Here is a 14,505-nt window from a genome sequence, read left to right on the forward strand (position 1 = left end):
ACAACCCAGTATCACTATTATTTTGTGGAGCAGTTTAACTTCACTTACTGTCTGATCCCTGCTTCTTAATTGGCTTTTGATAGTTAGTTTAATCCACCTTGTAAATCTTTGAAGTTTTATGTAGTAAGTGATAAAACCTTTGCTATAATGAGAATCTATCTTCATGTTGTCTTTTCCTCTGAGATTAATGGAGTTTTTAAATGTGATATTTAAAAATGGTCAACCTTTTGGGCCCTGACCTCTACAAAGAGTGGTTTGCTCCCAGAGTGGGCACACTACCTTAGGAGGACCATACTGTACTTTATTTCAGCTGTTTGAGAGCATGATTGTAAGGTTTGAGAGTCTTAATTTTTATTTGTTAGGATTTTTTCTTACAGTATGGTGCCAAGGCCCCCTTTAATACTGTGGTGCTAGGTACAGAAGGAATAGCCTGTCTCAGCTGTAGATATTTGATAGAATTTAGTAAGATTGCTTTGGGAAGGCATATACCTTTTAGAAAGACAACAATGCATTTATGAGAAATGAATAATCTTGCAGTTCCATGTGTACTGATCAAACTCTTTCACAAACTATGGAAAAGAATGGTAAATACTGTCTTCTTGTTACAGTCTGTTTTCCCCTTAGTAATTTTCTAATCCTTGCACAGCTGAAGACTGTTCTGTTGCATTTTGTTACGAATTTGGTCCATTTAGGGTGAGGAGAGACTTAATTTTTTTCAACTAATAAATATGTGTTTTTAGTTTTATTCCTATAGAACAGGAAAGGGGAAGCAGCCATCTGCAGGTTTGTTCCTTGCACAGCTTTACAATGAGTTGAGCTAGTAGGCCACAAAAAAAAAAACTTGTAAAGGTCTGTTTGACCCGTGGCAAGGAGTTGTCCCATATTGTCCTGCACAAGAAATGCAGAGATTTTTGAATGAATGTTAATTTTACTGCATACCATTCCTTAACAGCCAGAATTCTTTTAGTGGCAAGAGAGAACTGTCTCATTGATTCACTGGATTTTCCCCATTGAGGGGAGTTGAACAGGACCTGCTTTGTCAGCACTGAGTTGGAAAACAGTGGAGATCTTTACCTGTTGTTTGGACTGCATGGTTGCATAAGGTGTGCAGCCTCAGAGGTGTCTATTCAGAAGTAATCTACAAAGGCTTTGTTAGCAATGTTATGCAATTGCATTTAAAGTCATTTTAAGCTCAGGCTGCCATGGTCCTATTCTTTCCACTTGCTCTCACTACTACCAATATTTGTGCAACCACCATCAGCCATTTCAGGAGCCTAATCTGATTGAAAATACATCTGTATATGGAGTTTTCAGCTGTGTTGGCTCCCAGACCAGCTCACCAGAGAATTGCATGGGTGCCAATATATATAAAAGGCTTATCTAATTCAGGAATAAGCTAGCATTGTGTAAGGGAACTGACATACCTGAAGATTCGGGGAGATCTCCCAGTTTCAGTGCATTCATTGAATCCTTAATGAATAAAGAAAAAATACTCTTCAGAATTTGCAGCTTTTCCTGGTCTTTCCAGCAAGGGAGTAAATAGAATAAGATGGAATTTATCTTAAAAAATGATGTGGTTAACATTCAATATATATTGATAGACATTTGGGAATATGAAGGCTATTCAGGTAAACTAAGAAAAAGGTAAAGCTGAAAAGCAACTGAAAATCATAATTTGGTACAAAATCCTACACCAAAGAAAAAAACAATGGGACTTGGTTTTAGAATAAAACATTTTATACTAGCGATATGGCAGCTTCAGTAGCACTTCAGTTAAGACTTTGGATTTGTTATTCCAAACTGGCTTGAAGATGTGCCATACAATTTTTTGTTTGTTTAGGGTTTTGATGATGCAAAATAAATTGATACATGGGTTAATAGCCTGCATTCCTGTGAAAACACTGCTGGATAGAACAGAACAAAGCAGTCAGTGTTATGTAGCAAGGATAAGTTTTGCTCCTATAGTAAACAGCTCATAAATGATTGCTTAATGATTGCTTCACAGAATTTAAGACAAACATTGTTTTTAAATCTCACCTACTGGCTATCTCTATTAAAAGCCAATAGCAAGCTCTTTCTTGTAGTGTTTGTTCTCTGTCATGGACCAAAAGAAGCTACTGTATGACCTGAGATTTCTTTGTGTTTCAAAATTTATGTGGGCTTATTAATGGAGACCAACCACCAATAATAAATGTGTGCTGCATGTATAGCACAACAGTTCATCTCCTCTGACATCATGACTGAATAATTTATAGATGTAGTTATCCTGGAATTTGTAGGGATCATTAGCATTTTAATGAAAAAGATACAACTGTTGTACTAAATCTTCCCTTGTTTTTTCTTCTCCCTCAGTAAGAACTTTGATCTGCACTTTGGGAGCAGCTGCAGAGTGGGAATGTGCTGACGGGCACTATGGGCAGGCGCTACCCGGGGGCTCACTATCGGCCGAGCAGCTCATGTACGTACGCACTCGCTCTCTTTCACGTGGGCCTTTGTTGCTTTCCAAGGCTGCTAAGCCTATCAATTTTCAAACAGTATTTATAATGAATGCTGACTTATTCTAATCGATGCCAGCCCTTCTGTGTGTGTGCCCAAATGGTAAGTATATTGATTTATGTTTAAACTGCAAAGGTATTTTCTAGAACTTTAAAAAGTGGCTTGCAGTGTGACTTGACCAGATCTACTGCAGTGTGCTGTGGTTTGTGCTGTGGTTTGTGTTCAAGGTCTCCAACTTCTTTTATTATAGAGTTCTAAGGTTAGCTGCTATTCCTCTTCCCATCTATCTCAAGCTTTTAATACCAGATACCTTCAAATTAACAAGCTGCTTGAGCTCAGCCTAAAATGTTACTGTGCACTGTAGCTTCAATTGCTTACAACTGCAGCTAACATCCCCAGTTCAGATTATTTATATTCTTGAGTTCAATATTATTCAATATTATTGTTTCTTTCCTCTGAATTGTATCCTATTGGATTGTACTACATCATCCCTTACTGAAGTTTGTTTTCTGTAGAAGTACAAAAAGGGAGCTCCTAGAATTTTGTCACCTCCCTCCTTCCATCAGCACCCACACTGCAGTGGTTCCACAGTGCAGACAATGGGAAGTGAGCTGATGTGACCTCCCTGGAGAGCTCTGGGGTAGCACCCACCTCTTGTGCACTTTCTGTTGATCCCTCAGGCTACTGAGGTGGAGTTGTGGTAGGTTAACTTTTGTATTCACTCCTCCTTCTGCTGTAGCAAAAGAACACCATCCCACAAGGCTTTTCTTGGCATCAAAGCCAGCTTGATAAGCTCTCACTTCTGTAACATTCTTTCTGTTCCTTAAAAGACTTGTTTAAAATCCCCAACCACTTCAGGCATCTGGCTCCACACGTACTTGCATTGGCTGATTCAAGTGGTAAACTGCAGTGAGAGCTGACAGCTGTGGCAGGACAGGGACTTCTGTGGTGGCTTTGCCATTGGACATGAGGAACTGCATGGTGAGATCCTGCATTTAGAACCTGACATTTGGGGATTTGCCTAACCACAGGGCTAAACCCTAGGAAGCAGTAAAGCTCGGTTACTTTCTGCTGCAGACTAATCATAGATATCATAAGGATACATGTTATAAGAGCCAGCTTAGATACTGTGTCCAAAGGCTTGTTTGAGGGATATTGTTCCACAATGGAGGAAATAAATGATTGTTACAGTTTTGACAGATCTTTGGTGGTCCAGTGCTGGAGTACTGAGTTGGACTGATCTGTTTGAATCACTGGACATTCGTTCTGGGCACTAGCTTTCAAACGTGGCCTCTCGGAGTACTGCTGGACATGATATTCAGGTCCCATGCCTAGGCTTAAAGCTCAGACATTTAATAAATTCTAGTGCAGAATCAAATCCATTCCTGCTTGTAGAGAACAAGTAATAGGCATTGGATTCTTACCAGAAGAGCCTGAAATGCTGTTCCTGTTGTCTAGTTGAACAGTTTTAGGCATGAAGAAGTAGAATTGTTTACTTGGGGAAAGGCTGGGGCTCCCATCATCAGCCAGGGCCAGAATCAATTGGCACCAGAACTCCCTCAGTCTGAGGACAGAGATATCAAAACACCTACTTCATGACTGCTTTGTGCTTTTGTTAAGTTATGTTTCCCCTTTCCTTAACCTGTCATGGTTTCTTAGCCAGGAAATTTTCTTTGTTTTTTGGTTTTGTTACTGTAATTTGTGCAGCTTCCTGGTGCTTAACATAACATGTTTTGGACATCCAGCAATAATGGTATTGAAATTGCCCAGTGTTTGGGAAATGTGGATCATAATGAAATCTCTGATAACAGATTAGATCTTGATGGAAATGCTGGTAAAACACAGGATTTTGCATTATTCTTCTTTGCATAGTGAGTAATTGCACCATCTCAGTTACTGTGTTTCATATTTACAGTTGTTGCAATCCTAATGTTGTACATCAAGGACTTGGTGCTGCCTTAAGCTTTAGTCCCTGACTTTACCTTCTGTCTGTACATGTACCTAAACCTAAATAAATCTGTGAAGGGAAGAATTTGGTCTGTGTGGAGTATAGCAGCTGTATTGCCTTTTAGGAGGTAAGGTAACATTCCATCCATTTATGGCATTGGCTGTTTTGTTGAAGGATTTCATAAGTTTATTGGATAAAATAGTCTGTGGTCTTATGAGAATAACAAAGGGTTTTATAGTTGTGGAAACATAACAGTTTAAGTAGAAAATGGCCTATTTGAAGCCCAATGCTAGGAAATGCATTTCCTATACAGGTGCTGAAGGTATAAAAACCAGCAAGGTGTTTAAATTGTAAAATGGAGAGCTGTGAATTTAACAGGTGCCTGCAGGTTTAGACTTTTAAAAAGTGTAATTAGAGAGCAATGATCTCCCTTGATTATTGTCAGCAAGCAAAACAGTCTTAGGCGTGTCCCTGGCACTGTCTAATGCTGCTTGTGCTGATTGAACACTCCCTCCTGTGCTATTTTGTTGGGTTTTCTTTCTTTTCTGTATTTTCCTTGTGAAAACACACAGACTAAGGTTGGATGGACAGTCTCCACCTACTTAGAAGCTAGGTTTTGTAAACAGACTTCTTTCATTAATTTCTCCTGAGCTTTTTTAATTTATATTTTTCTAATTCTTGTTCACAAACTCCACTTTTCTGCATTGGCTGCAGCAGCTCTTGTGAAAACACGATTCTGTTTGTGATGTTTAGGTAGACTCAAATTTTATTTCATACTATAATTTTTTCTGTGCACAAAGAGTTTTGTATGTCTGGAAAAAAACTTTTTAAAGGGCTTGTCCATGCGTATCCTGTCCGCAGCATAACAACTCATTTATTTTAGTTAGTTGTAGTCTTTTGCATGACATTGAAATCTGACCAAGTGTTTTGAAGAAAATGAGTTTGACTCTAGTGCCTTCCTGCTGGCATTCAGTGTTCCCAAAGGGCTTAAACAGCAGGGGCAACAACAACAATAATAATAGTAATAATAACAAAAATTAAAAATGCAGAGTTTTGTGAAACTGCTTTAAATTTAAAAAAAAGCCCACTTTTTTAGAGGACATTGGAAGTGAGAAAGTACAGAAATATGGGGGTGGTAGTTTTCAGCTCTTGCTGGCCTTTGGAGTGTTCAGGGGTGGAGGCTCAGTGCTGCAGTGGCACATCACCTTTCACTGGGAGGAAGAGACCTGCTTGCCCCTGGAACTCCCAGACCTCTCTGCCCACAGACAGGGGTGCCACATGTCCCACTCTAAAGTCATCCTCTTGATTTGTGGCAGGTAGAGATGGATTTTGGGATTTTTGACCTATTTGTGACTCAGACTAAGGTCCATATGGAATAATTTTTTGATGTGATTCTGCAATGTAATTATTAGAGCTGACTTAGAAACTTCTGCTGGAGGGTGACTTTTTTGTCCCAAGCAAACTTTTTTTGGGAAATGCCATTTTCTGAAGCATTCATAAATCAAGAATGACAATGAAAGGAAATATTCCTCATGAGATGGCACTCCCCTGGACTGCAGATGGGAAAGGTTTGAGTCTTGGTTCTTCATGATCATCTGCTTCATGATAAAGCTGCTCTTATAAAGAATTCAAAGTGCTTGAGGGCAGAAGGAGTAGGGTTGATTTTATAAACTTAGGTTTTGATTTCCCTTGAGGAGCACTCAGATTTCTGCTCTGCCTCTGTCTCTGTCAGCTTCCCAAGGAATGCCCAACTGTGCCTTTCATTGCACTGAGCTTGCAAGGGAGCTGTTGTTTCATGAAACTGCTGGAAAATCTTAGCTTCACTGCAGTGAGATAAAGAAACAAATGTGAGAATGGTGACATTATAAATAACAGCAAACCCTTGAATGAGCCCCAAACTTCCAGTCTTGCAACCAGTGCTGCCAATTACATTGCTATCATTAGCACAAGATGAGTTGGTGTAGAAATGTATCATGGTGTGGCTCTGTGGGCTTGGAGCTGCTCCTAGAATAACAGAGTGTTGACTCAAAGAGGCACCTAATCCCAAGGAGGAGGAGTGTATGCACTGTGCAACTCTTGGTCGAAGCATCAGTAAAATTCTACATCTGCAAAATCCTGCCCTGCATCTCGTGACCTTTTCTTTCCAGAAAAAGACATCTTGATGTAAATGAGATTCAAGCTTTAGCACTGCTCAGATCATGCTTGAGCAGGTGACACTTTTCTGTTAAGTTTCTTTAAGAGCTCCACATAATAGCTGAGGAAAAGGCAGGAGTGCAGATGACTGCTGGAGTGGAAATTGCAGAAGTACCCAATGAAATGTGTTACTGTCTTCGTTAAAGTCTCTCTGGTTTCTGCCTTTCCTAGGCAGCTGTGTGGAGACTGGCATAAGAACTTCATCTTCCTCTTGAGTGATCCTGGTGAAGGTCTAAAGCAGGTGTTCTTGTTGGCAGATAAGAGCTGACTCAGAGCCTGCAGATGAAGAGCTTTCTTTAGGGACTGTGCAGAGCTCTGAATGCCTATTGTCACTTAGGCGTTTATTTCTTAGCATGATTGAATAGTAGCCCTCTCTCAGGATCCTGACAGGTCAATTTCTTCTTCACAGGGGAGTCAGAGATAGATGCTGGAGGTTTCCTTGTAATTCCACTTGGGGTTGCATATGGTCATGGAGAGCCACCATGGCAGCAGATTTGCATTGTGTTTGTCCCCTTTCACAGAAACTCTAATTCCTTTGGTATTTGATACCTTGTGGGCACCTGTGAGTTTGTAGCTAAGAAAAAAGAACAGATTTTTGGCTACCATGTCAAGAACTCAAGATTCCATGTTGCAGCTCAGGCCAGTAATACTGGTAGTTTGTTCTGTTCCACTTGTTCAATGTCTTCTACGGCCAAGTTTGTTGAAACTGAATCTGCTTTCAGCCACACTTCAGTGTAATTAATATAAATGCCAGTAAGTGCAGCTGCTTTTCTGTTATGTTCTCCTTCCAGTTTATTATGGATTGATCTGCTTAGTTTATGGGGGACCATAAAGCAAATATGATAGTTTGATTTCATTTTTGAGCACGTGGTTTGTTTTATACACGAGCACTATGGGCAGAGCCTTCTCAGGGAGCTCTACTAGCTGCATCAGTATGTTGTATGTTTAGAAATATTTTTGATTTGTCCCATTGAAGTTTGATTGAAGACAACATGTAGCTTTGCAGGGAACTTTCAGCCTTGCTGAGATGTTTGTGTAATAAGACTTATTTTGGTTCAACCTTTGATGAAAAAAACTGACTGGAAATATAGAGACCTTTTCTGGTTTGATGAACCTGAGCTCTGTTCCTTTACTGGAGGCAAGGAATATATGGATAGGACATGTGAGTCCAATTTTCAGGCAGTTTAGCAGATGTAGTTAAAAGTGCACATATATACTGACCTTACCTAGGTGAGATACAGAATGTTTTTAATGTACATGGAACACAAACAATCTTTTGAACATGCAAAATCTTAATTTACTCCTCTTGAGAGCCCCGATAGTCTCATTGTGCAAAAGCTGGCACTTAAGTGTGCTCTTTTGTGTGTCTGAGTCTTGGGCTTTTTATTTTTACTCACTGGTCTAACTAGCTGGTTACTAGCTTACTGTTAGCAATTTGAAATTATTGGCAAACACTTAGGAATTAATTAAATTAGATGTGTTTTTATATCGACACTTTTGATAGAAACATACTTTTATTCTTTATTTCCATATAGATTTGTAGAGAGGCGACTGAAGGATTATTTTCCATTTGTATAATTTTCAAATTTTTATCTCTAGAGCCGAATTTGATACTAAGTACAACTTTACAGGAAGGAAAAAATTTTTTGCTGTAGAATACTCTTTCAAATGCCTTCTAAGATCTCAGCTATGAGGCAGTAAAAATAGATGCCTCAAAACTATTGCTAGCAGTCTGGGTAATCTGAGGATAAAAACATTTCTGGATGACATTGTTTGATAAAAGTTTAATGTATAACTAGCCATAAATTTGTAATAAGTGCTTCAGAGGGCAGATGAAGTTGTAGCCTGTGAAATCATGATGCAGCCCATCAGAAATTTAAAATAAATTAGTTTAAAAAGGGAAACTGAAATGTCTTTATTTATGTGCATGCAGTTAGTTGTTCTTGGAGGAGCAGATTGTGCTCAGGAGTATGCAGCCTTGTTTCTGGGCTTTGCAGGAACTAGGAGTGTTTGCGAGCTCCAAATAGCAGGGCCACAGACAAGGTGTGTGGGAGGTGGTTACTGATAATAATCTGTTTAATTTTTTTTTTTTCCCAGCACAGCATCTGTGCTGGAACCTTAACCATTCCACCTGACAGGGTCTCAGTTAACATTCTGCCTACTTCTCTAACTAGTGCTGTGACCTGTGCTTTATGTCCTTCCTGCTTTTGGTGCTTGTGTCACCTGATCAAAGAGCTTGGGATTGGTCCAGTGCTGTTTCAGCTGGAAAGCTGGTCCTGGACCTTGTGGGTTTCCTTAAGCCTGGTAAGGAATAGATCATCTTTTGAGTGGCTCTGTTTCCTGATTTAGGAACTGATCAATGTTAAATTTATGTAGAGCTGAAAAATCCCTGGTTTGAAATCAGTCTGAATCAGTCAAAGTAATTTTATGTGCAAAATCGTGGCCCTTGATTCCTTTCAAGCATATGGGTAGGCTGCCTGTTCTACAAAACATTTTGGCTACATTTTTTCATGGAGACAGCTTATCCTAACTTTCTGTTTCATATGACATTTTACTTTTGTTTTGGTATTTCTCATCAGCTTTGATTACACACTGTTTACCTTCAGGCTTGGTGAGAGTTATTTTTGGATGGCACTTGAGATTAAAGCTGCAGAATACAGAAGTCCTTCTTGCCTTATTGGTCATCTCGATTGCAGAAATTCAGGTTACAGTTTCTGAGTTTGTGTTTCTGGTTTAGGAGAATGATGTTTATGCTCACGCCCTGTGTTAGCACTTACGTTAAAAGTAAGGATATTTGTAAATTAGCAGATAAGTCCGAGGTGTGATCTTTATTGTAGAGATTGAATAATTTACATGACAATTAAAAAAGCTGGATTTTAGGGCTCTGCAGTTTCATTTAAACAATGGGATTAGAAAAAATTACAACCATTTACTTAGCAAATGTTGTTGTGAATGTATAGATCCAGTGACAGGTCTTATCTGTGCCCACAAGTAGCTAGCAGATAAAACACACTCCATCTTCTTGCTGTGACAACACTAGTTTTGCCTACCAGAGTGTTCCATTCTACACACAGGGGAAAATCTAAATAAAGGGAGAAAATTTAATTTAGGAAAGACTTAGCATGCCATCTTCTTTTTTTCCCCGCATACATGAAGGATTAGTCTTTATGGCATGTCATGGCAATACCTTATATAAATGAAAGAATTGCTTTTTCTTTCTTAAAGTGGCTACTTGGTTACTGTAGAAGCATAAGATGACCTATGTTCTCTGCAATATAAAGTTTCAGTCAGGTAGTCAAATATACACTGATTATTTAGATGTATCTATCTTAATAAAAGTACAGGAACAAGGGATTTAGCCAGTTTCTTTTTGTCATGAATATTTTAAATTTTTTATTATTTTTCTTTTTGCTTTGTATCTGTTAGAATCTGATTCTGAGAAGCATCTTGTCTTTCATTTTTTTCTGGATGAGGAGTTTGACTGGCTTTGTGGGAAGGGGAAGGAAAGAAATGGTAAATGAGAAGGCATATTCACCTTGAGTGCTACAACTCATTGAGGATCTGAAGGTTTTTTTCCCCAATTACACCACATAAAGACAGATCAGCTTTTTGGATTCTCATTAGTAAGAGCACCACTAGAACAGAAACAGCACTGCTGCTAGGCTGTTGCAGTTGGTTGGCAGCATGATTAGCTCTAAAAGGAGGAATGTCATTATTGTGGCAGCAGGGACTGGCAGGGTGCCTCTTGGGGATGGAGGAGCCAGGACAGAAAGCTGGTTACCAGATGGTGATTTCAGTAGGACTAGGTGAAGCAGGAAATAGCTGGAAATGGGAGAAGCTGCATTTAGCAATCAGGTTGAAGTGGCAGTTTTATTCTGATGTGAGGACATATCCAGGGTGGAGTGGAGAGGGCAGCAGTGATTACCTGCTTGGGCAGGAGTTGTATTTGATGGTCTGGAGAGGTCCTTCTCACCCTCAGCAACTCAGAGATTTGTGTGGAGTCATCTGCAGATGGATTTGAGAGTACCATGTGTAAGGTGCTGGCAGCCCTGCTTCTTTCCTGCTCTTGCATTCCCCAAACTGCTCTGCCCACCATCATAATTCTCTTTCTTGGCTTTGCTGAGCTTTCTCTTTCCAGCTTCCAAGCTCAGTCCAGCTAAGATGTCACTGCTAGAGGGAGCAGCAAGAGGAAAATCATTGGCTGTAGTCTCTGATCTACCACAGCACTTCATTTGAATATTTTCTTTCCCTTTCCATTCTGAAGGTGTTAGGTGTTGACTGGAATTTGTGTAGATATATAGGTAAGAAGAATCAGATGACATTTGATACTAAGAAAGCTTCTAGTCTTGATTCTGATTTTTAGCTAATAATGTAAATCTGGAGTTTATTAGGATGCTTTTGGCTGAAATCTGTTTAACTGTTGCCATTTAGCTGGTCATAGTTTTAGAATGAATGTTTTAACATTGGAATTCACCCTTTGAAGTGAAGGGAGTTGGCTGGAATTGGGCTGCAATCATTGTAGAATGAAGGTGTTCTCTGCAGCTACTTAGACTTAAACTAAAGCCCAAGCATATAAGACCACGGCATGAAGTTGTCATTATATATTTTGTACTCAAGAGATATCCTTGCAGAAGGGAAATCTGCTTTTTGGAAAGATTTGTATTAATTTTTTCCTATGTTTCCTAGATGCAGTGGCAAAAATTTTCATGAGTGCCTTGTCTCTCACTGTGTGTGTCATTCATATCCAAACCAGAGACTTTAGGGCAAAATAGTTTATTTATGAGAAGACAGCCAGGAAAGGGTCCCATACTGGAATTTACTGCCTAATTTCCTTTTTATGATTCCCCCCTGTGAGATCAACCCCGTGCTTCTTAGTTTCATATGCTAGATCTCATTCTGCAAATTTTCTTGTGAAGCTGCCTTACTGCTGTGTTTTCTTTTACCAATTTACTGCTGTGGTTTCCTGAGTAAGCTGTAATCAGGTAATTGGGAAAACTTCATATTTTCCAACGTATTTAAGGTTTTGCTACAGTATGTTGACTAAAACTGGAGAATATTTTTGAATTTGTGCCCTAGTAAAGTTGTACATTAACAAAAATATAACAGTTCTTTTTAATTACATGTTCGTGTTGCTGCAGACTTGCCTCTCCCATACTTTATTGCCTGTCAAATATCATTAAAAACTCAGAAGATCCTCACTGTTATGCTGTGAGTTTTATTTGGGATGCTTAGCATGTCTCAGGAGCTTCTAAAATGTGGTATTTTTCTTTTGTATTTTCCTTTGGTTTTAATTCTTAAATGGTCCCTCTTTTCAGATTTCAAATTATAATCTATTTCCTGATGCATTGCTGACGTCACGTGAGCCATGTCAGAAGTACTTCCAGGTCAGATGCCCTTTAAAAGATTCTGCTATGCAAATATGTGAAATTTTCCTCTTATTTTTCTTCTTCTTCTTTCCAGGTCCATGTTTCACTTTTGTTTTGCACTTACACATGAAAAAGAGAAAGCACTTCATTTTTTTTTTAACTGTGCCTTTTTGAAGAAACTCTCTATTGAGCTTTTTTAAAACTTCCCATGGACAATAAGATGCAAAAAAGTCATTAGATGGCAAAGAGAATTTGACCATGCACTATTCTTTGTTTGCAATGACATTTTCTCTCTCTTTCTTCTAGCTCTGAAAGTTACATGACAAGATTGAAAAACATCTATAAAAGCCATTCAAGGAATAGCATTTTTTGTATTATTGTGATCCTTAGAGAGCTGGCACTACTCTGTGCTAAACACATTACAGTAGTAAAAATATTTTAATCTATATCTGTGAGAATGGTAAAAGTATTTCAGTCTGGATCTGTAAGAATGCTAAAAGTCTACAATTGAGACTGAAAGTTCTTTTAAAAAGTAAGCAAGCTGAAACCCTTAATGAATTGCTGTGACAGATCTTCTACCAAGTTAAGTGCTGTCCTGAAGAACCAACAATTTAACCATGTTATTATTCCCAGTAATGATAATGTTCTAATTGTTGCTATCTTTTCACCAGAGTAGAATATTTTTTAGTGTAATACCCTACTTTTACTCACTTACAACTTAGCAGTGTTCTCCCACTTAGACTGAGATATATATTTCAACTCAGTGATTCCTGGTCTGGTTGTCCATTTGTGTTTGTCTTTCAGCTGAAGGTAGAGAAACTGAAAATACGGTGCCCTGTGCCAGTAGCATGGTCCTTGCTGGTAGCCAGGCAGCACGAGGAGCTGTCTGAGAGGGGGATGGAGTCTGCCTGTGGCAGCTCTGGATGCAGGAATCTAGGGTTCCTGCATTTTATTGAAGTTTTAAATTAGAAAGTTGGCATGTGTTTCCTCTGGGAAAGGTGATGTGTTACAAGCATCATTGTGTCCTGTATAAAGGAGGAGGGACAGGCTTTTGCTCTTCTTACTTACACTGTTCTACTATGCAGTCTTTCCTGAGTGCTCTTAGGCATTTCCTTGCATTCCAATTCTTCTGGCACTTTAGTTAGTCCCAGTCTCATAGCAACTTCTACCCTTGAGATGGAAGATCTGCCCATCTGTATTTCTGTTTCTCTTTTTGCCTTCTTTTCTCTTTTTTTTTTCTCCCTTTTTCTCACATCTGTCTGCTTCCAAGAGCAGAGGGAAGCTGGTCGTGTTCATCCCAGGGCGTGCCTGGGAGTGCAGGGTGATGGCCAGCGAGCAGGCTTGTGGTCCCCAAGAGAGCAGCTGGCTTCACTCTGTGCTCTCCTTGTGCTGCTGTCTGCCTCTTCATTGATCATTTGATCATGATGGTTTGATCAACAAGGTCACCTGAGATGGGGTCAGGAGGGAGGGGAGACGGTGTCTAGTGAAAGGTTTGTTTTGGCATTTTTCTGTTCATGGTCATACACCAGCCCAATTTAACAGCCAAGTCACAAACACTGTGTGAGCCTCAAAGACTCCTTGGCTCAGGCGTTGAACAATGTGCCAATGTTCATCAATTCAATGGAGAACCTTTATCAAGCAGATTAGTAAAATGTAATACATTGTGTTGCAATATTTCCAAGGTCTTATTCTTAACAATATTTCCGAGCAATGAAACAATAACAGCAGGGGACAAGCTAAAGATAAGCTGGCAGGCAAATACTTAAGCTTTGTCTAGAAGATTATTTTTTAAGAAATTTGTTCAGTGACAAAAATAGTGGCAAATATCACATGAAGTAGCTCGTCTGTAAAAAAGGAGAATAAATTTCTGTCTTGTTCTATATTCTGGTAATTGTATTTATTGGTGGAAAACATAAATGCTTGTTTTAATTTGTTGAAGCATGAAGTAAAATGTAATCTAGTGAAATCCCTAGATACCATGCAATTGCATAAATTCTGAAGGTCAGGTGGTGTGGAGGGGAAATTATCCTGCCCAAAACTTTACTTTTTTATGTGACTTTCATGTTGTCAGATTTTGAGTGATTTGGAAAAGAATACAAAGCAACCATTTGATATGTAGAAGCTGTTTCATGTAAAACATTTTGGTAACATCTGATCAGATGCAACCCTGCTTACCTGATTGGTTTTGAATCAGTTAGACCTGATTGGTTTTGAACACGATCCAGGAAGCTCTGTGTGTGTATATGATGTGTTTATCTGAGGAGTTATTTATAAAGTTCCTTTAAATTTTGTAATAGTTGTGTTTTAAAGTCTTTTGTGGCTGAAGCTTTTTCTTTTGCCTAAGATGATGGCATAGCATGTCCATGGGGTGATCTGCCTTCTAAAGAATTTGCAGTTGCTTTAGACAGGACTTGAGAAATTGGCAAACATGAAAAATGGTAAAATTAATTTAAATTCTAACAAGTTTTAGATATTGTTCTTCAACAGCTGGGTGGGTGATTC

At 39.0% G+C, this 14,505-nt stretch overlaps 1 protein-coding gene across 11 annotated transcripts in view; it reads left to right on the forward strand.

Moving 5' to 3' along the window:
• The window catches only part of APBB2 (amyloid beta precursor protein binding family B member 2), a 161,419-nt gene that overhangs the window by 57,077 nt on the left and 89,837 nt on the right, over window positions 1–14,505 (forward strand). For 6 of the 11 annotated variants that reach the window (XM_059844930.1, XM_059844934.1, XM_059844937.1 and 3 more), the window contains exon 3: window positions 2,353–2,458. In XM_059844930.1, coding sequence (XP_059700913.1) covers window positions 2,413–2,458 — 46 coding nt within the window. In that variant the 5' untranslated portion in view covers window positions 2,353–2,412. Of the gene's footprint in view, window positions 1–2,352; window positions 2,459–11,952; window positions 12,022–14,505 lie in introns of all 11 variants that reach the window. The other 5 variants (XM_059844935.1, XM_059844938.1, XM_059844936.1 and 2 more) reach the window with 1 other exon arrangement.

This window comes from Haemorhous mexicanus, chromosome 4, assembly GCF_027477595.1.
Source record: "Haemorhous mexicanus isolate bHaeMex1 chromosome 4, bHaeMex1.pri, whole genome shotgun sequence".
Taxonomy (NCBI): Eukaryota; Metazoa; Chordata; class Aves; order Passeriformes; family Fringillidae; genus Haemorhous; species Haemorhous mexicanus.